Source organism: Manis pentadactyla, chromosome X (assembly GCF_030020395.1).
Source record: "Manis pentadactyla isolate mManPen7 chromosome X, mManPen7.hap1, whole genome shotgun sequence".
Lineage (NCBI taxonomy): Eukaryota > Metazoa > Chordata > Mammalia > Pholidota > Manidae > Manis > Manis pentadactyla.
In genome coordinates, this window is record NC_080038.1 from 14,481,289 (window position 1) to 14,503,041 (window position 21,753).

At 45.9% G+C, this 21,753-nt stretch overlaps 1 protein-coding gene across 8 annotated transcripts in view; it reads right to left on the reverse strand.

Annotated features, from left to right (window-relative positions):
• SH3KBP1 (SH3 domain containing kinase binding protein 1) overlaps window positions 1-21,753 on the reverse strand; it is a 315,550-nt gene that overhangs the window by 23,485 nt on the left and 270,312 nt on the right. For all 8 annotated transcript variants that reach the window (XM_036912856.2, XM_036912854.2, XM_036912855.2 and 5 more), the window contains one exon: window positions 9,888-9,973. In XM_036912856.2, coding sequence (XP_036768751.2) covers window positions 9,888-9,973 — 86 coding nt within the window. The remainder of the gene's footprint in view (window positions 1-9,887; window positions 9,974-21,753) is intronic.

The following is a 21,753-nucleotide window of genomic DNA, read 5'->3' on the forward strand; positions in this document are numbered from 1 at the left end:
TGTGCACTGTGGCCCTCTGCAAGCCAAGAAGCATCCAACCTGATGCTGGCCTTCTGCTCATCTCACTGGTCAGTTACTTCTCGTTACAGGCTGATGGCCGTAGGTGGCTGAGGCAGAGGGCACTGTTAGTGCTGGTGCCTTTGAGTAATTCACACCACCAAACACATCACTCCCATGAGGTTATGCAACATCTCTCATTGTCTCATTGTCTCATGTCTCATCAACATGTCTCATCTCCCATTGATTTGTTTACTCTCCACCTGTGTTTCTATAGTACTTGTGTGCCTTTTCCTACTGGGGCTTTGAATGTTTATTGCTTTTGCATTTACTGGATGTGATGGGGTAAAAGATGTATGTGGGACTCATCAAAACTAAGCATGAACCCAGCCAACCCAACAGACTGCCAAAGGCCGGAATGCCCTAATGGGGGCCAAGCAGGCAGAACCAAGCAGCTCGGGTCTGGTGTGCACCCATGTTTCTAAATGTGAAGGTCTCTCTGTGGGCATCCTCACTTTACATCTGGGACCAGACTCTTGGAAATACCGAGAAGGACAAGGCCTTGTCATCAGTGTGTCTCTTCTAGAACTGTGAGATGATTTTGACACCAGTGCTGGTTGCCAGCTTGAGCTCATTAACTCAGCAGGAACCTAGGCTGTGAGCCCTAAGAGTCTTAGGGGACAGGTTGGGAATGGTTGGGGGGGGGGATGCTACAGGGAGAGGTCCAGGCATGCCACCTCTTCTGAACTAACTGGAGCCAAGGCTGTGTCTCCCAAAGTGTGGGGAAGAAACCAGAAAGGCTCAGAGGACCAACTAGGTTCAAGACCCACCAATCACAAGTTCAACCTTCCTTGGTATAAAATGCACAACCCTAAGTACAGTCTCTTGCTTTTTGTCATCATACTTAAAAAATGCATATTGCTTCTCAAAATGTCCTGATATAAACTGATGTTTAATCATGACTTGTGTCCCTGGATAAAAGCCAGAGGTGTACCTGTCCACATACACACCCTACCGCCCCACACACAGACTCGACTATGTTGAAACAGGGACTACACCTTCCTCTCTGCACAGGTAACGTCAGCCACATTCCTGATCCCAGAGGTTGGGGGGGGGTGAAGATTGCAGGTAAAGAGACACTGTCTGTGGGAGCCAGCAGTGGCTCTAGCATGAAAGTTGTCATGTCAAAGCAACGAACCCCATGGTGCATTCATACAACGCTCAGCCAGTAGTCCACCTGGAACATTCCAAATTTCACTAATGGCAGGCTGGACACTGTATATTGCCCTATTAAACCTGAGAAGTCACTCAATGGCCTGAAATGTTGAAAGGACCAAAGGGGAAATTTTAAATATAAAAGGACAGAAAAAACAAACAGCCTAAAGCCAGGGATCTAAGTCTTCCCCCCAAATCTGCTCAAGAACCTTCCCCAAATGATTTCTTAGAGTAAAAGGCAGAAGTTTCAAAATAAGTTAAGAATTTAATCACCTGTTTATAGAAATTTGGTGTCATATTAACAATTTTGTGTTAATGGTCACCATTATACTGCTTTGTATATGTCTTGAAAAGCTTTACTATCCACTTGTCCTTTTATTTAATACCCACTTAAACATGGGCTGTTAAATTCTGGGAGATAATCTAATTCAAAATATAACACTTCTTCCATGTGCAAATCAGACTCAAATTGTACCATTTTTTCCAGGGCAAGTAACCTGCCAGGAGCCTGAGGAAGAGCTCTCTCTCAAGGTCATGGCTATTAGCTTGGCCAGTGTTTAATCACTTCAGATAAAATTTTTTTAAAATATACAAAGTCATCGGTTTCCAAAAGCTCTGAAACCATTTTCAAACTACAATTTATAGAGATTCTCAGAAAATAAGATGGGCCACTCCAGGACAGCATCCTCAGCCCAGCTGTTCCCAATTCACCATCAGCTTTTTGGCACTGACAGGCTCTCTCAACCTCGGTGCTATTAATATTTGGGGCCTGAGAGGTCTTTGTGATGGGGGTGTCCTGTGTACTGGGGGATGTTGAGTGGCATCCACGGGCTCTACCCACTAGTTGCCAGTAGCACCCCCAACTCCACCCACACTCCCATGTTGTGACAACGAAAAATACCTCCAGACGTTGCCAAATGTCTCGTGAGGAGAGCGGTTGAGAACTGCTGACGCAGACCAGCTTCACGCACTGAAATATTTGGGCTCATGGGCCAGGGAGACCTGGGTTCAAATCCAACTCTGCTCCTTACTAGCCAGTTAACCTTGCTCATGTTACATTGCTTTCTTAATTCCCTGTCCCTTCTCTATAAAAATAAGAGTCATTACCCCTCCTTTACCGGGCTGGCGATGATAAGAAATATACAAAATATACAAAACATCTAGTAAGCACCCAGTGACTATTAGTTCCTTCTTTCCTTCCTCTTGCTCACTCCCATTGCTATTATTTCCCCGCTATAAGTTCAGGATAATGGTAGAAGGAAGAAGAAAGGGGGTCTATGCCCTTCACTATCCTGGAGTTGAACACTAGGACACAACATACACAGTTATGTTCCTACATTCCTGCAGAAGCATCTATCTGTAAATGGTACCTCAAAGAGGAATCAAGGATGATAAAGGCATATTCTACTCTGAAATTTTCTTAGAAAAACACTCCTGGCCTTCCACACATTTTGTGATTGTTCTCTCACCACAGCTGTAATCATACTTACGAATGTCCAGGTGAGCCTCAACGTAAGAAAACTGTGCACAAACACAGAGAAGGCAAGTAGTAATTCTACAACATTTTGCTATGTTGATGGACAGTGACTGTAAAGGGGTTTATAGGGGGGACCTGGTATAGGGGAGAGCCTAGTAAACATAATATTCGTCATGTAAGTGTAGATTAGTGATACCAAAAAAAAAAAAAAAAGGGCAGTTCCTGTGTGGTAACCTCCAATGAGTTCTACACAAGGGTATAAAGGGCATATAAAAGTGTAGGCAAAGGGTCTGTTTGTGTTTATACAGAGGATCAAAGCCTAATTGGGCTACCCTGAAAATGAACTAAGATATGATATGAAAAAGAACTTCCAACATCAGCACTCTCTGGAAGACTCATGCCAGAAGATGATCATCAAAAAACCCCAACAAAGATCCACGCACTGCTACAGCTGTAGATGCACTCATCCCACCAGTTCCTGGACTTGCCATGGGAATGAGGAAGTAGATATCTAAGCTGGCCTGTGCATACAGTAAAACAACAAATTTGACTGGATCTATACTGTTGGAACTCAATCAAGAATTAGAAGAAGTGCAAATTGTAGCGCTCCAAAATCTTACAACTACAGACTATTTATTGTTAAAAGAACATAAGGGATGTGAACATTCCCCAGGAATGGGTTGTTTTAATTTGTCTGATTTCTCTCAGACTGTTCAAGTTCAGTTGGACAATATCCACCATATCATAGATAAGTTTTCACAAGTGCCTAAGGTGCCTAACTGGTTTTCTTGGTTTCACTGGAGATGGCTGGTAATTACAGGTATGCTTTGGTTATGTAACTATACTCCTATTATGTTAATGTGTGTGCGCAATTTAATTAGTAGTTTAAAACTTATACATGCTGAAGTTACTCTACAAGAAGATATGTCAAAGAAATAATCAATCTTCCCATGTTTTCTTCTGCCTGCTACTTCTATAGCTTTTCTTCTTCCTTTCTAATTACAACCCTTAAATAGAATTCATGCCTCATATCAAATTTACTGAGTATCATAATTCTTCCAAGTGGTAAAGATACCTCAAGACAAATGCTGGGCATAGAAGCTACAGGGCATAAATATGCAAAGAAGTAAAAAGCTAACCATTTCAAACAATAAGGCTTCTCTCTCACTTACCAACTTTACATTTCCCTGTATGGCCCCGGAATATGACTGGTTAGCCAGAGACGGGTAAGATTCCTCAAGGGAGGAACAACCTAAGACAGGCACAGTCGCAGGGGGGTCATCAGGTGAGAAATTGGGGATCAACAGAGGTGAGGCTTAGAACCTCACCCCCCCTGTTCTGAGAGAAATCTTCTGCATACGTGGATGTTTTATTGCCCTTGTCTAGCTTGGATTAACACATAGTCTACAGGCACACACCTGATCATCTACATTTGCTCTCTTACAACACTAAACTACGTTTTCTACCTTTATCTTGTATCTACCTACCACTTCAGCATTTTATTAAAAATAATAATAAAGGGAGAAATGTGGTATCCACATATAAATCAAGTATAAAAATCAAATGAGTATTCATATTTGAACTGACTGTTTATAGTTCATAATGCATGAGCAAAACCGAAAGTTTCTGTGATGACTGCCCTTGTACTGTTCACCATGTAACTTATTCACTATGTAAGAATTTGTTCTCCATGTAAGAACTTGTTTGATATGCTTCAGAAGATTGGAGACTGATGAAAATTAGGCTTGGGGTGGATTAATGATTGTGCATTGAGCATTGACTCCCCTATACAGAATTTTATTGTTGTTAACAACCATTTGATCAATAAATATGAGAGATGCCCTCACAAAAAAAAAAAGTATACACTTCCAATTGTAAAATAAATAAGTAACCGGGATATAATGTATAGCATAAGGAATATAGTCAAAATATTGTAACAACTTGGTATGGTGATAGCTGGTACCTAGAATTATCATGTATATAAATGTTGAATCATTGTGTTGTACACCTGAAACTAATGTAATGTAATACTGTGTGTCAACTACCCTTCAATAAAAAATAATTACCTACAAAAAAAAATTTATGAATGACATTATACAGAAAATAAGTATTAATGAGATAAAGTTTCTTTTAACAAAAGCCTACATGTAAACTATACTATGCAATTTCAGATCTTTCCCTATAATAAAGTCCAGTTAGTTTTCAAAAAAAAAAAAAGAAAACTGTGTACAACAATACATATATGTAATACCTTATGGGAACTTATTTGCATTACAAAATGATGCCTCTACCAACTTTTAGAGAACTTTCTTAACATAATCCTATTTATGAAAGACTGGTTTCCAGACAACTCTGAAACACCAATATAGTGACTATTAGTCTAAATAAACACAACTGCTTTATACACTGGGGCAAAGGGGCACTTCTAACCCCATACTTATAAATTGATGGTGTGTCTATCTTTTTTGACATTGAGATCTTAGAATAGTAGGAGAATTTCAATTAAATCCTTTTTAACAGCTTTGAAGTATAATTTATATTCCATAAAATACACCCATTTACATGTACAACTTAACACATTTTAGTAAATTTACAGAGGTGTGCAAACACTATCACAACACAGTTTTTGAACCTTTCTAGCACCCCAACGCAATGAGCTCTCAATAACATTCCCCCAACATAGCTAGGGAAGTACCTTTGCATTTTCTGGTCCAAATGAACCCCCCTACTTTGTCCCCAAGGCATATGTGAGAGATTCTCAGACAAGATGAAGTCAGACTTCATCCCCTCCAAACCAGTATTCTGGCCTAAGTTCAATGACTTTAAAGCTAGGGACACATGGCCCCCAGACTGGCTACAATATTAAGTGTGGGGCTGTGGACTGGGCTGGAAGAGGGAGGGGAACACTCAGCTTCCTGAAGTGAGCGGGGGCGGTGTCCACGTAAAGAGACGGAAGTGGGAAAAGTTCGATGAGATTCGAATAGACTAGAAAACAGCAGTCAAAACAAAGGAGGCCAGCAACAGAGGACTGAGAAGGGCAGTTTCCAAGTCAATTAGCTGGAAGGAGATGGCTAGGTTCCCAGGCTGCTTCCTCCCGTTGCTATGTGCTTTAGCGGAAAAGGAACGGAAATCTCCATGGTATTGAAGTGTAGCAATAAATCCCACCTTGCTGTGGCAACTACAATATACGGCATAATAAAATAAATGTTAGGGCGCTTGACTCCTCGGCCTATAATCTCCCATTCCAATCAGAACAGAGATTCTTCCACCAGCAAGAGAAGACTGGATGATTTAATTTTCATTTCTATTCATGCACAGGCCTGCGTTGGAGCTCATCTCTGTTTCCTATTAATGTTGAAACATGGCCGTGGAGTTTGATACACACTATCTCTAACTGACATCAATAACTTCGTTTTGGATCAACTGATTTCATTCTAAACTATTGTGGGCTGACAGATGCTGGTAGCTGCCCTCACGAGATCTGAAAAAGCCATGCTCTCTAATTGAATATTATAATAATTTAAAATTATAGCTTTATTAAGAGGAAACGCATTTATTTATAGCTAACTAACACCAATGAATTCTCGTGGCTCTCAGGGCTGTATTCTGCTATGCACTGCAGCCCATATTTGGACAACTTTGATTACCTGAATCACTAACAAAACATTCTGGTACAAATTATTTACTTCTCAATTCAAAGTAATGAAGAAATGCTACAAAAGCAGCAGAGAGCCAGCCCCTCTGCACCGTCCTATTCTCCTAGATCAGCCCACTTGCAAGAAGAGCATTTCTGCATTCGGGTCTCAAGACATTTTGCTTAAAATCCTCTCCTCCCTAGGCCTCTGGGATGCCGTCAGATTCCTTTTCCTTTAGATGTGACTTTGTGCAGGGCTGGGTCTTCAGCTCTAGGTTCTTCTTTCTCTTTTCTCATGGAAGGACTTTATTTTCTTATCTTAAGTATCACTTCTAAGCAACAACAATGCTAATAAGCATTTCTATCTTTCTGCAGACCATTACATGATTTTACCTAATTCTGGAAGACAAGGTGAGGCAGCTGGTAGAGATCTTACCATTTCTTCACAGATAAAGAAGCGGAAGCTCAGAGGTCTGTGTAAATTACAGAAGGTCACCCAGCCAGGAAGCCGCAGAATCAGCACTCACACCAGGTCTGCTGCCGCCAGCCCTGCATTGTCCCTAGTAAGGTCCCAACCCCGACCTGCCATCCCAACCTGCCTCTCCAGTCATGGTCCTCTGCCTGCGCCTCCAGCCAGCACTGACACAGGGATGTCCAGCCGAGTCTCGAAGTCAATGTGCTTAAATAACTTCACGTTTCCCCCCAAGCCAGTTCCTCCCCTAGACATGCTTATCTCTACCCAAGTCATTTTCCCCATCACCCAAGCCTCAAGCCTCACAGCTGGCAGATCATTCTCTCTACCCTGCTCCCAACTCCTCGGTCTGAGGCCCAGCAAGAATTCTCTCACAGTGCTGCCTCATATCTGTCCCTTCTTTCACCATCCTGTTGTGAGCAGCTTAATTCTGGCTCCCGCTCACTGCCTCTCACCCAACTACCAAATAACCTGACTCCCTGACACCCATCTGATTGGCCCCACAACTGGCTCCATCAGTTGTTATCTGAATTTTTAGACCTGATCATGTCCCTTCAGTGTCAACCATCAGCACTCCCACTGCCTACAGAATATGTTACAAATCCTCCCTCTCGAACTCTACCCAGTCCCAACTCCCATCTCCAGGGCAGCCCTGCTCCATGCCAGCACAAACCATCTACTGCAGTAGGGCTGATCCGCGCTCAGCTGTCAGAACCCCCACATGGTTTCCCTGCCTACCTCCGCCTCTGCCTCAGTGAATCGAACTTCCAGATCCAGAGAAGCCCACCCCCTTTGTGCAGCCTGCCCTATCACCTGGGTACCAAGGGGTACTGCCAGCTATGACCAGCGTTACTTCCTACCACTCAGCCACCATTCCGACAGACTGTCAGTGTCACCTCACCTGCCATTTGCCGTCTCAGGGGCCCAAACAGACCCGAAGCTGCTGGAAGGCAGGGCCTGTGTGTGAGGGCCTTGGTGCCCATTTAGCCCTGCCTTTGAGTAGTACATACCCAAATATTCAGTGGTTGATTACGTGACCACCAATCATCATTTATCACAAGGCAAATAATAAATACATTAAATTATTAGTGATATTCTTCCAGGACTAATGTCTTCTTGGCAAAATGAGAGGAACTAAACCTCGGCATCTCTTTCTGGGATCCCAAATACACACAACTGGTGCTCAGTTTCCACTGTCTGAAAAGCTTCCACAGACTAACCCCCCAACAGTGTCCAGGCCATTCCAAACTAGCTTGTCAGACTGGAAAACATGGATTCATATTTTGGCAATAGCCACTTTCATCATCTCTGGACCCAAAGAAAGTAAGGGTCAAAGGCCATGGCCCCTCACAAGCAAGGCACAGCCCTATGTGTTCTGGAGGAGAACACCTCCCTTCCTGTGGGAGGCCCCCCATTACCTCTGCTGAAACTTCCCTGACTGGCCACCCTGCCTTAAGACAGGGCCCAGATGCTAAACCACAGCAGGGAAACAAGAACTTCATCAGGCTCATTCTGGTGAGTCCTCCTCACTCACAGCCAATCACCACTCGGCTCTTCTGCACCCTTTAACCAGGTCAAAAGCTGCAGCAGCATTTCAATTATTATTGCATCAGCCCAAGCTGTCAGAAGCTCTTGGTCATGCTTCCTGACTGGGCTTCTCAAAGGCTGAGTTTGTAAAACAGTTCCTGGAAACAGGGCAAGTACTTTTGGTGTTCACAGTCACAATGACACATCCCACCTCCAAGCCTTCACAAGATCAGACCAGAGGCTGCAACTCAGCAGTTGCAAAGATGAGACTCTATTAGCAGGTTCAGAAGAAAACAGCCCTCAAAAAAGGATTGCACCCAAGGTGACGAGAATGCTCACATGAGGCACTCTAGTGCCTCCCATAGGCCTACCAACTGTTGGATATTTGGTTCTAAATTAAGCGGCCAACACAGAAGAAGCTGGAAATCTTCCATGTAAAAACCAATCCCAGATAGTGGCTGCCAGAGGTTAGGGAAGGGGAGGGGGCAGACAGGAGGTGGGTGTGGTTATGAAAGTCAACTTGAGGGAGCCTAGTGGTGATGGAATGTTCTGTAGGCTTGACAGTGATGGTGGAAACACAAACCTACATGTGACAAAACTGTGTAGAATTAAATACTTACACATAAATTTTAGTAAAAGTAAGGAATCTGGTGGATTGTTATCAATATCAATATCCTGGTTGTCTTCTCATATTATAGTTTTGTAAGATGTTACCATTGGGGGAAACTGAGTAAAGGGTACATGGACCTCTCTGTGTGATTTCTTACAACTGCATGTGAATCTAGAATTATTTCAAAATAAAAAATTTAGTCTAAAAAGATGAATTCCAAAATGTAACCCTCTCTACTATGTAGAATATGAGAGAGTGCTAACTTACAAACATGATAGGTACAACTAAAAGACGTAAAGCCAGAAAAAATGTAGTCCCTGATTCGGGACTTCTTAAAAGGGCTGTCACCAAGTCAGACCAATAGTGGCCTCAGCCAGCACACACGTGACTTCCCATGACCCACACACACCCTCCAAAGGCCCTCCAACTTGTTTACCCGGAGACTTTAGCGACCTTCCCATTTATTATATGGTGGTCTCTTGACCTTCGGGAAACTCCCTCATGTTATGAACTAAGTGGCCATCATCACACCAAAGCTTTTATTACATTCAAAGCCCAACACCTCATGCTGTGTCTCCAGTGAACTCTGCCACTCTGCATTTTCACCCATTTGCCTTTTTATAACTAAATACACAAATTACTGGAGAATGTGAATGTAAGTGCTAATGCTGATTTTTACAAAAAGGTTTCTCTGTCATTTCTTTTCACTAGACTTTGCAAGGAGTTTCTCCTGAGGCCAGGCACAGTACAAATCCCAGGGCATTCTGTTTCAATGTGGAAACCACCATCGCTGTCCTCTGATACAAAACTGCAACACCTAAACCCCATCCAGGGCTGTTAGTCTTGCATCTAAATGGTTGTGTTAGTTCTCGCCAGGCTGCCTGAAGCGGCAGGACAAGTTCCGCGGTTCTTTTAAAATGTTGCAAAGAGAAGCAAGAATGTCCTTCTTACTCACCGATGTCATTGCTGCGGTCCGAGAGATCCTTGTCCAGGATGCTGGATACCGAACTGCCCACCAAGTCAATCTTTGGGCCGTCACCCCTACATTAAAAACACAAGTCCAGGCATTTAATAGTTGGTGTGAGTCCTTGTCATTTTGTCAGCTCTCTTGCTGCACACATGATAAGGAGTGTGCTGTGGTGGGGGGCAGGTGGCACTGTCGCCTGCAAGGAAGCGAGTGGGAACCAATGAGCTAGCCAACCACACAGGCCGTGGTGCAAACTGGCACCCAGACTAGATGGCCACTTCCCCAGCACACATTCTCAAAGACGGCTATTGTAATAACAACTGTTCAGCAAGGCACCTTCAGTCACAAATCCTCCTGCTGGTACATAGGGTACAACATGGGGCTTGCTCCCGCCCCATGGCCAAATAAACACCAGCAAACGATAACCAGGAGCTTCCCTTTTAAGGAGCAAAGAATTTAGCCAGCGCTGCTTGTCAAAGGTCAGCTACTTTTAACCTTGAGAAAAAGGTTTTCTGGCTTGGGGCTGAGGCATCATCCAGGCTGTTGACAGGCACAAGGTGTTAAATTTAAGGTCTGGCAGTTGAATTAAGCTGGCGCCGGGGCCTAGGCCTGTAAAATTAGACAGCTCTTGGGTGGGTGCCGCCATGCCTATCAGGACACGAATGACTTCCCTCTGCATCTGAGCTAGTAGCAGGCCTTGGGGATGGGAACAGGCCTCCAAAACAATGAAATAGCCCATTCATGCACAAGCAGATGTTTCTTCCAAATTCTTCCAAAATGACAGTTCTTTGTACCCTTTCATGAAGATGAGCCTCAAACGAGATTACCCAAGGTCTGCGATGGCAGTGAAACAGGAAAAGATCCTTGCCCACCAAATGAGAGGGAGAAGCCAAGCAGTTATTCCTGAGAAAGAAACAGAAATAGTCCAGCTCCTGGCTCCTGGCAGTCACAATGGCCTGAAGCCAAACTACACGGTGAGTGACAGATTTACTCAAGGAGTGCTTGCCACATACCTATCATGCTAGAGGTATGGAGAGGGCTAAGCTAGGTGGTACCTACTCTGGAGAGGCTCATGGTCTAAATGGGAGAAAGAGACAGAGAGTCACAGGCCCAAATGGCACAGGCTGTGTAATATCCAGGCACATCAAAGTCCCCTGGGAAGAAAGGACTGGGTCAGTGCAGGGGATCTGCATGGCAGGGCCAGGGGCACACAGAGGAGGTGGCATTACAGTTGGATCCTGGGGGAAAAGGAGAGAGGAGATATCAGGAAAGGACATGACTAAGCAAGGATCTAAGGGTAGGTGGGAGTGCCCAGTGTGGCCAGGGGTCCCTGGGCTAAAGCCTGAGGTCTCCCCACAGTAGCTACAGCAGACAGGTTGGCAAGTCAGACTGTGCCGAGCTGAGTACTACACAGTCCAGTCTGACCTTGAGGTAATGGGAGATGGAAGGGAAGCTGAGGCAGGACACCTGTAAACCTGGAGGAAAGGGATGGAGTCGACAAGTGTGGCTCCTGGGTTTCTCACTGAAGAAGGGGAGGTGGTGATAGCAGTCAGCATGACGTGCACATTGCTGTGATGGTGGAGAAGGCCCGCTGGAAAGAACGAAGTCCCCGGCTCCCAAACAATATAAGACTGACTCTTACTCCCAAGTGTAACCCCAGTGCCCTCAACCAAGGACGAGCAGAGGGGAGAGCTCCGGGGAACCAGGGCTGGACCAGATGGCCTGGCCTCCACTGAGAGAAAATGCAGCTCCAAAACTGTGTGTGTGGTGTGTGCATTTTGAGATTTGCTGGGCTTTTCAGAGCTTGGTTGAAATAAAAGTTCAAGGAAAGCATGGACTACTGTCCTTGGGAGGGGAAGCAGCTTGTACTTCACAGCAGAGCCTCTTACCTCCTGCTTCACCCCAATCTCTGAAGGCTGTGGGGCCCCAGTCCTGGTCTCCAGAGCAGATCTCTCTCCAGCCCTTGGCTACCAAAGCTCAGGCCCCACAGGACACACTCCCTCCCTCAGACAGACCTGGACCAACAGGCGAGGTGGAACCTAAGACATTTATTTCATAACGTATTATTGGCAAGGCCCCTGCATCCAGTAATTTGAATGTAACCTTCTGAATGAAATGTTTTGGAAATGTGCTATTATCAGCAGGAAAGCATTTTCATTTTTTAAAGTTCTCGAGGGCTATCAATCTTATTATTTGGCATCTACAAGGCCTGAATGACTCAGTGACTTCATCCCAGGCGGAACTCAAGTCGTGCTCACAGCCAGACAGCTCTGGCCTTTTGGGAACACACCAAGGACCAAAACTCATGAGAACACATGCTCTGTCTGGGGAGAGAAGTCACTCAGGCAACAAAAGTCCAGTTAATTCCACTGGGATTTTTTTTCTTGCCAAAGGAGAAGATGGTTTGAGGTGACTCCCTGGTGGGCAGCTGGGGAGATCAGAAGGGGTGCTTGTGTGGAGAAGGAGCTTTGCACACCACTTAATCATCTGTATCTCAGAATAACTCTGCTGCCTCTGAACATGTGGTTTATTCATGCATTTTGGTAACTGTGAATCTTGGAGCTGCCATTTCTCTAGGATGTGACAGCTGGAAGCATCCAAGTCAAATGTGAGCCTGTCTCGAGAGACTGTAGGGAACCCTGCTGCTCAGTACTGTGTTCATCCTGTCTTGGGCTATATGACTTTGTACCTTGATTTCCCCTTTATGGTCACTCTCAACTGTTCTTTTATATGCATTTTTGAAAGTTACCACAAAGGCTTTGGGGAATGGTGTAGGGTAAAAAGAAGTAATTTTTAAGAATAAGGTGTCTATCAATAGCATTTAAAATGTCCGTCTGCTTTGGACTGGTTCTGAGAGTCTGAAACATGCAAATGGATTTTGCCAATCAATACGTTTGTCACAGTGCTTATTTGTAATAAAGAAAAACTGAGAAGAACTGGAATATTTCATAAATAGCAGAATAACAGGATAACCTAGTCATTTGACAAGCTTTTATAGAGCCATTAAAATGATATTTATAAACAGTTTAGGACAAGGACAAATGCTTATATTACAGGATCAAGGGACAAAAGCAAGTGAAAAGTGACACACACCTCACTACACATACACCCATATGACCTTGTGATCTATTAGGAAGAAGGAATTTTTAGGACTGGAAGATAGTTTACAGTGGTTACTCCTGGGTGGCCTGGTGGCTGATTCCTAGCATCCAGCTTAGCACCCGGACATGGCAGGGGCTCAAAAACACTCGTGGAATAAACGGACATTAGCCTTTCCTTCTGAAATGGGAATGCGTTGTGTATGTGTACGATAAGTGCAGTTCTCCCCCACCAAAGACATAAAGTTGTAAGACATTCAGTATGATCACATCTATACAGAACCAATGAAAAACAAACCAAACCATACACAGGAAAAAGATGCAGAAGAAACAGTCCAAAATGTTAACACTAGTTGTCTCTAGGATAAGACTACAGGGAAATTTCCCCCTCCCTTTAAAGTTCACCTTCTTTAAAAGTTCCCTTGTACTAATAGAGGCCCATACAATTCCAGTAGCTTATGTTCTCCTCTTTTCTCTGCAACAATATCAAGGTAAAAGGTGAGCTTGCCTGGCCCCTGCCTACAAACTCTCCTCTAAGACTCTTCCCAACCACAGGTGCTCCTGTGATCACCTGTGACTGCACCTGGAACTCACCTGGGGGACCGGCTGGGGGTGCGGGTGGAGTTACCATTCTAGTCTGAGAGGTTCAGGTCACCAGGGACCACCCTAAAGAAATAGGACGTGCCATCCCTGAGCGACCCCTCCCAGATCCTCAAGTGCTTCTGACAGGAAGGAGATTGGGATCCCCATCTCTCTAACTGAGCACTGGTCCCTCATGCCAAGAGCCAGACACAGGGTATCAGCTGAAATGATCTTCTATACAGGACCAGAGGCAAGCCTATTTTGAAAACACAGTAGGTGTAGTTTAAAAAAGGTTCTGATCCTCCAAGTAGGGAAGCTGCAGCTGGTGTTTTGACAGTGTTCAGACTGTGGGTGTGGAAGCATTTTACAATGTCTATTTGTAAATGCCTTTCACTGTATTTATAGACTCTTACAACAATGCTAATGAATTTCAGTTCTGAGAAATACCAAAATTTCTGAAATTCCCCAAAGCACACGTTTGGAGCCACGGACACCCAATGAAGTGCAGCCCTCGAAAGTCCCTCCTGTTTTCCAGTCTGCCCGACACACAGGTACCATCTTGGCAGAAAGGACGTTACTAAATTCAACAAATGAGGAAAAAAGCCTGTCTTTTAGTGCTATAGCAGCTCCTGTAAGGGTTTTTCTATGGTGAGTTTCTATGCCCACAGCTGTTAAATAAAAGGAGGGAAAAAAAGCAGGCATATGACCATATATCACCAAAAGGGACAGGTTGCCCCTACTCATTTCTGATTTTTAAATCAAAACGTTATTTTTTTGTATTTTTCTCAGCAGTGTTGGTTACGGATACTTAAAACACATGACTTGGATAGGTAACTAGCAGCTAAGAGTGTCAGGGTAGACTGTAGAGAACAGGGTGACTAGTCCAAGGACCCCCAGCAGGAGTAAGTGGAACCTATAATCCCAGCAGTTACTATTTATGATTTACTGATGGCGTACCAGGAGCCAGGCACTAGCGTGAGGCCCTTTCACATATCGTTCAGTCATCACAACCACTTCTCAAAGTGTCTCCTCTGCCTGGTGGATGTGGAGCTGCACCGCCCAGAGCCCTCTTGGTGGAGAGCTGCTGTCCCGGCTGCCAGGAGGCTGGTGGCCCCTCCAGGGACCACCCAGCTGCAGAGAGCATCCCCAGCTGCAGGACAGCCATTCCAGCGTGGCCCACACTCCCTGGTATAAAAATTTTGGCCATTTCAGGTCAACACAGGACAACGTGGAGGGGCCATTTCAGCCCCCAAGCTCCCCGTGGAGTTGCCGAGGCTTCAGGAGCCAGTATCACAACTTGACTTCTGCTTCCTTCTTTCTACAGGCACTGAAGCCCAAAATGTATCTTACATACTAAATGCTGCCTCAGAGTCGGCTTCCTGACAAACCCACGTGGGCTGCCCTTATTTTCATTATATAGGTCAGGAAACTGAGGCTCTGTGAGATCGTTACTTGCTGACACAAGGTCCTGAAAGTAGTAGAGTAGCAGGGTCTGGTGTGTCACTGAGGATGCCAGACAGCCTGTGTCACCACAGCTCACTACCAGCTGGGTAAATCACCTTTGTTCCCTGAGTTAAAAAGTGCTGCTACTAAACAACAACCACACACCCAACCTGCCCAGAGGGGCCTGAGCTTCCCACTCAGACCCGAGACATGAGACGGGGCACATGCCCAGTCGGAAATGCAGAAGATGTGCCATGTGTATCTCTTGAGAATATGAGCTCAGCCAGTGGCATGGCCCAATTTAGCCCAAGTTGGAACAGTTAAGCTAAAACATGTGGCCTGGAAAAGGTGTTGAAGTGCACAGGAAACCGAGGCAAGCAAACAAGTAAACAAATAAATGAACAGCAGCACTAACAGTAGCAACAAACATTCACCAAAGACCCCACAACCCTTCTGGAGGTGAGTGGGATGAAGGAGAAAGAGTGAATCCACCAATTCCTGCCAAACAAAAGGTCCCAAGTCCAGATGATGACTCTTCTTGGCAGTCAGTCCCTCCTCCCTGCCCTCAGAAGGATCTATTACGATAATGTAAATGTTTGGGCCTTTTAACTGCCCAAAAATGGTTATGGAGGGTGGAGGGGGGTGAAGCTGGGAAGAAAAGGAAAGGAAAAGAAATGGTGAAACGCTCCATCCCCACACTCAGGAAACCACTGAGGCGCACACAGCAAGTCCTCTATTTTTCTCCAGCTTTCCTCCCACTTGGGAGTTGTCAACTCATATGGACAACGGCAGATGTCAAATGTGAAGATCGTAGAGAAACAACTTGAGTTACCCTGTCTTCTTTCTTCTCCAGCTCTGCAACTTCATTCTGTCCCTCTTTCAAATGTGAACCCACTCCTCCCTTGTCCCCAGCCAGTTTCACACTGAGGATGCAAATGCTCCCTTTCTGCTTTCCTGGCTGCCCACTCGTAACATCTCATACTTCAGCTCTGACTACGAAAAACTGAGTGCAGCTGACCAGCTCAAGCCCCATTTTATCACAGAAAGGATCCTGTGCTCCAAGGGTCTTGTGCCCAAGACCATGCAGATAACTGACGACAGAGCTGAAGCCCAGTGGAAGCTTCCTGAGGCCCAGTCCTATCTTTGCCCCCACACTTGGGGTGATGATAATCAAAATGAGCATCCACATGCACACACTTTAGGCTTTTAAAGATTTTTTCTGTCTCCAATAAATAACTATGAGAGCTCCACCCATCTATGAAGGCAGCTTCTGGATATGAAGCCTGTCTAGAAGAGCTCTGCCAGGGGACATTACTGCCCAGGGAGGTGGGATCCTTCTATCTGGACAGTACAAAATTGTAGCAGCAGTAAACCCAGTCCCCTTCCCTCGTCAGCAGGAGCCTCCCTCACCTTTCCCGGAAATGCAGAGCCAAAGGCCTTGTGAAGTATGAAATCCCTACATACCAACCCAGTGGCTAAACATGTCCCAGGAATCACAGGCAGTTTTTGACTGTGAACTTCTCATTTAAATGTGGGACTGCCCGAGCCAGGCCAGGGGCGTGGGAAGCTGGAACCAGAGTGGCTTCCCTGGCAGCTCCCCCCATGCACTGCGTCCTTGTTTGGATGAGCACAAACAAGCTTGGCTATTTATAGCTGGTGAAGACACAGTGGAAGGTGATGGGACATTGCCCACTCAATTCCCCTCCAAATCTCTGCTCCGTCTGCAGACTCTGTAAGTGTGTGTGGGAAGAGGCCTCTGTCCAGAGCCCACCCCTGGCATGACAAGCCCACAATCCCCTAAGGCAAAATGACGATGACACCTGCACTTCTCATCTGTGAGCCCACAGCTGGGCCTCTCTGGGGCAGGGGGCTCCCGAGATGTCTGCAGGAGGGGGAATTCATCATCATGCAGCTCAGGAAAGTTTGCACAGTGCCACTTGGAGGAAGAGTGTTCAAAGAAACAGACCACTGGAGGAAGCGGTACATGAACCACATCATACCATGCATGCGTGAAGTGTAGTATGTCCTACCGTCTCCCTGCCTGTTCTGACCATCACCATCACTGTTAGCAAAATCAATGTGGCCCAGTCTAGGCTGGGGCTAAACCCTGTCACTCTCTGCGGGGAGTCAAATTCATTCTAGGTGGAGGTGGAAAGAAGTAAAGGAAGGTTTATACATACAAATGAAATGAGGTCAGCACATAATGCAGACATCTCTACAGTGAGACAAGGCATTTTCCCCTGGGCCCTGGGAATTCCTATGCTCCATAAATCCACCACTGCCCCTCAGTCCCCAGTTTTCCCCAAGGCCCAAGGTTCCCTGTTGCTCTCTCGCTGCTTCGACCCCTAGAGACCTCTGGATGAGTGCCGGAGGCTGCCCGTGTCTCCTCACTCCCTCGGAGCTACAGAGCATGACCTGCTTGCCACCATGTGGGAAGCCCTCTCCTACCGAGGTCACCCGCTGGGCTCTCTCAAGGGAGGAAAGGAAGCATGCATGGATTTGCTGAGTGCCCAGCAACTGCCAGCCATGAGTCAGGGGCCCGAGGTGTGGCAGCTTGTTTAAATCCACACACCTGGGCAAGGTAGGCCTCACTGTGCTGTTTTGCCAAGGCAGAAACTGAGACTCAGGAAGGTAGGCACCTTGCCCAAAGTCACAGGGTAAGTAAGGAGAGGGGACAGGTTTCAAGCTTGGTGTGCCTGGCTCCAAAGCAAAGGGTGGGCAGGTATCATGTCTGGCCTGGTTATCACAGTTAACTACTACCTAGACGAGGGCCTGGCCAAATGTAGGCACTTGATGAATATCTGAAACAAATGAAGGACACCACACTCACACACGTGTGCACACACATACACACACTCCTCTCTCATCATTGAATCCATATCTAAGCACCCACTTTCCATCCTTTTTCTGTAGCCAAGTTCCTCACAGGTCTATACATGCTTGGCGGCCTGCCCATTCTCTCTTCAATTCACCCCAAATCTGTCTCTTTCCCCAACCACTGCATAGAAACCCCTTGAATGGGATCCTCAAGGGCCAACTAGTGACCAAAGTCCATGGGTGCCCTTCAGTCTCCCTGGTGCTCGCTATGGCAGCGGTCTCACAGCACGGCCTGCTAACCAGCAGCAGTAATGGGAGCTTGCTAGAAATGCAAATGCTCAGGCCTTATAACTCAGACCTACTGGATTAGAGACATTGAGGGAGCTATGCTTTCACAAGCCCCCAGGTGATTCCAGTGCACACTCAAGGCTGAGACCCACTGAGCAGCAGTTGGTCCATAATTCCCTTCTTGTAGATTCCATGGCGTCATGCTCCTCTTACCCTTTTCTTTGGCTCCTAGTCCTTCTTCCACCCTATAAATAATGATTTTCCACACTGTTGTCTTTCTTTTCACCTCTTCTCCATAATCTTCTGGAGTGCTTACAGCTACCCCATGCTTGTAACTACCAACCAAAAGCCAACCACACTCACCTCTGTAACTTCTAGCCAAGACCTCTCCTGAATTCTCCAAAGACATGTCTCGGTCCTGACTTGTAAGAAGAAGGGAAACACTCCGACACCACAAAATGTATCCCTGGGACTCTGAAAAGACACTTCAGATGCTTGAGGAATCCAAACTCAAACTGATGCCCTGAACGCCCATGTGCACATTTCACCTGCCTGGTTAGGGGACATTTGCATGCATTCTAGCTATCTTTCTCTTGAACGGTTTTTTGGATGAGTTGATTGGTTTATATCTAATAAGAGCAGGGGTCTTCTTTAATGCTTTCTTTTGGTGGGCATGGGGCGGGGGGCGCAGACACCTCACAGAGCCATCAGGTCCTGGAAGCTTGTTTCCTGCTAAATCGTACATAACCCCAGGGGCTGGAGCAGGCACATGCCTGTGTAAATCTAAAGAAAAATTAACATCCGTGTGGGTAAGCTGATCTCAAGGGAGACATCTGCCCTTCTTCCCTCAGCACTTACTTGATGTTTGGCATATAAATGTTTACTTAATCTTTGCCTCAAGCGAAAATGTCTCAGAGCTCAACAGCCACTCTCTCTCAGTGTTTCTCTGAAATCCAGGGCTCCATCTTCATTATAAGTGAAAACTTGCAACTCCATGGCCCCTCCCCACTGGGTCTGGTACCACCTTTCTGAATATAGCCTCCAGGCCCTCACAGGAAAGGTACCTGGTGTGTTTAACATCAAAAGCCACAGACCATCTCCACAGGTCTGGGAAGTCACTAAGACCTCCTGCCCACAGCCTGGTGTCCAAGACCCAACTGGCCATCTTCTCACTGACATTCCTCTGAGATATGCTTCCGTGTCTGAAGTCAAGGGACACTACCCTCTGGGACGCCTGAGCCACAGTAACCAACTCCTTCTCACTGAAAGGCTGCGACCCCCCAAGTCCTGAACCTTTCTTCCCACTTCATCAATTCCCAGAGCGCACCAACACCCACCTAGGGGGCACTGGCTCCTAGGACATGAGCCTCACCTCGCTTCAGCTCTTGCTATCTTCCTGAGCCTATGACAGCCCTTCCTATCTCCATTCCCTTCAGTCTCTATGACCTTCATTCACCTTCAGTCACCCACATCATGGCCCCGCCTGCCACAGACATGCTCACCCACAGACCCGCCTCTGAAGCTCTGAGCACCAACCTCCCCTTTCTGACCAGCATCTCCTGTCCTCCCAGCCGTCACCTTTCCCACTCCTATTTCCACTCTACCCTTGCTCACCTCGCCAGCCCCCTGTGCCTTTTAGCTTTCCTTCCTTCCCTCCACCCAGAGCCCTGTCTACCACTTAAGGCCGTGGGACACTAGCCCCACCCTGCCAGTCATGTACCCCCCCTACTTGTGGAGCACAGGCTGCTCCACGCAGTAGGAGACAACAGGTACAGCTCCCTTGCAACTCAGAACAAAGGTCTTGCTCCAGCTTCCTTGCTCTTTTAGAAAAAAAGAAAAATTACTACAACTTGGGGTGTCTGTGTATGGGAGGATTAACAAATCTGCTCTGGTCTAGCCAGCCTGCTTCTGCCTCTGTCCCTATTGGGTTTCTTTTCTTTTGAAGGTACATACCTGCTCTGCCCCTCAGGTTTCTGGCTTGCTGCCTCTCGCTATGTGCAATTACTAGAGCTCAGGGCAACCTGTTTCTCTCCAGCATTTCCTTGAATTTTTCTCTTTTTTCCTTTTGGACCCTTCTCCCAAGTTTCAGGACCTCTTCTCATAAAGGTTTCTGGGCCCATATTTATTAAATCGATAATGTACATGATCAGACATATAAACGTCACATGTTCATGAGTGTGTACACACACATACAGAAAGGTTTAGGTATATTCTTCATTTGAAATATATGATCAAATATCAAAACAAGTGAGTAGGCACTATACTTTTGAGCCTCTGTTTTCTCAGCTGTGAAAATCAGGATAGACAGAATGCTCTTTGCACCACAAACACCTACCTTAGTTATGTGATGGGCTGGACAAGATGGGCAGACCCTGTCTTCGCTCACTATGAAATAACAACAGAGGCATCCCCAAGGCACAGACTTTCAAACAAAGGGGGGTACTTATGGCCTAGGGGAATCTCCCATCATCATTCAATTTTTAAATCAACTCTGGTATTAATATTTTTTGGAAAAAGTCTTTTTTTCCTGTTAAGATCCCATCTTGATTTACTTTCTAGAAATTGGAAGAACATTCTTACCAATGGGTAAGTACGTTAATGGCATGCTTCTGCTTGCTCAGACTGGACACAAAACCACACACTAGTGCCCTTCTAGTTCCCATAGACGTAACTCCTGAAAACTGATCTGCAACAGCTGAGCCCCACTGTCCGGAAGACCCAGAACAGTGCCCTGCACCCAGGAGTCCCTCAATACACTTTTGTTAAGTGGATATATCTCAAAATGACTCCCTTCTTCCTAGTCTTATATATTCCTTTTTCCTACAAGATGCTAGTTCCTATTTAAATGGAAATAAACTGATCTCTTCTGGAAGCACATTTGGCAGTGAGCTATCTGGCTGGCAAGAGGAAACTGCAGCGGCAATGCCTAGCTCCCTATAAGAAGGGCAAATAAGGACTGTGTGTCCATGTGTTCAACTGCCCATCCACCCATCCATCTGTCCATCTGTCCATCCACTCAAGGATATCCCGGTGATGATTTGGGTTCACACAGCAGACAATACCATTTCTCTGAAGGACCACGGACACAAAACCAAATGATGTTAACATTCCTGCCTCAACTAACTTAACAGAACAAAACAAGTTCATAAGCCAATATATGGGTTGGTTGTCCAGTGTAACTGCTTAGTAAAAATATGAAGTGTGTGATGTACTGAGAAATAATGGGCCTTTCTTCAGTCCTCTTATGATGTTTTTATGTTGAAATCCATGGTACCCTAGGTGACTCAGAACCTAAGACACACATGCTGCAGAGCTTGAGCTGGGGCTGGGAAGGATGACAGGAGCGGCACAAGTGAACAAAACATAAGCACTAGCACCTCCCCCCCACCCCCCACCGCTTTGGGAACCACAGCGTTCAACAAGTGTGTTAAATGAGCCACTACCATATGCTCAGCCCCATAAAGCATGTGGAGATGACAAAACACACTCTTGATCTGCTTTAAACCTGGTAAAGGAGTCCGGGGGTGTGAGCATCCCAAAAGGCATAGCACAGGGCCCAGCACCAGGCTAAACGTGGGGTGCCAGGCATTCTTGGGAGAGTGAAATCATGAGATAAAGGCAGCCTT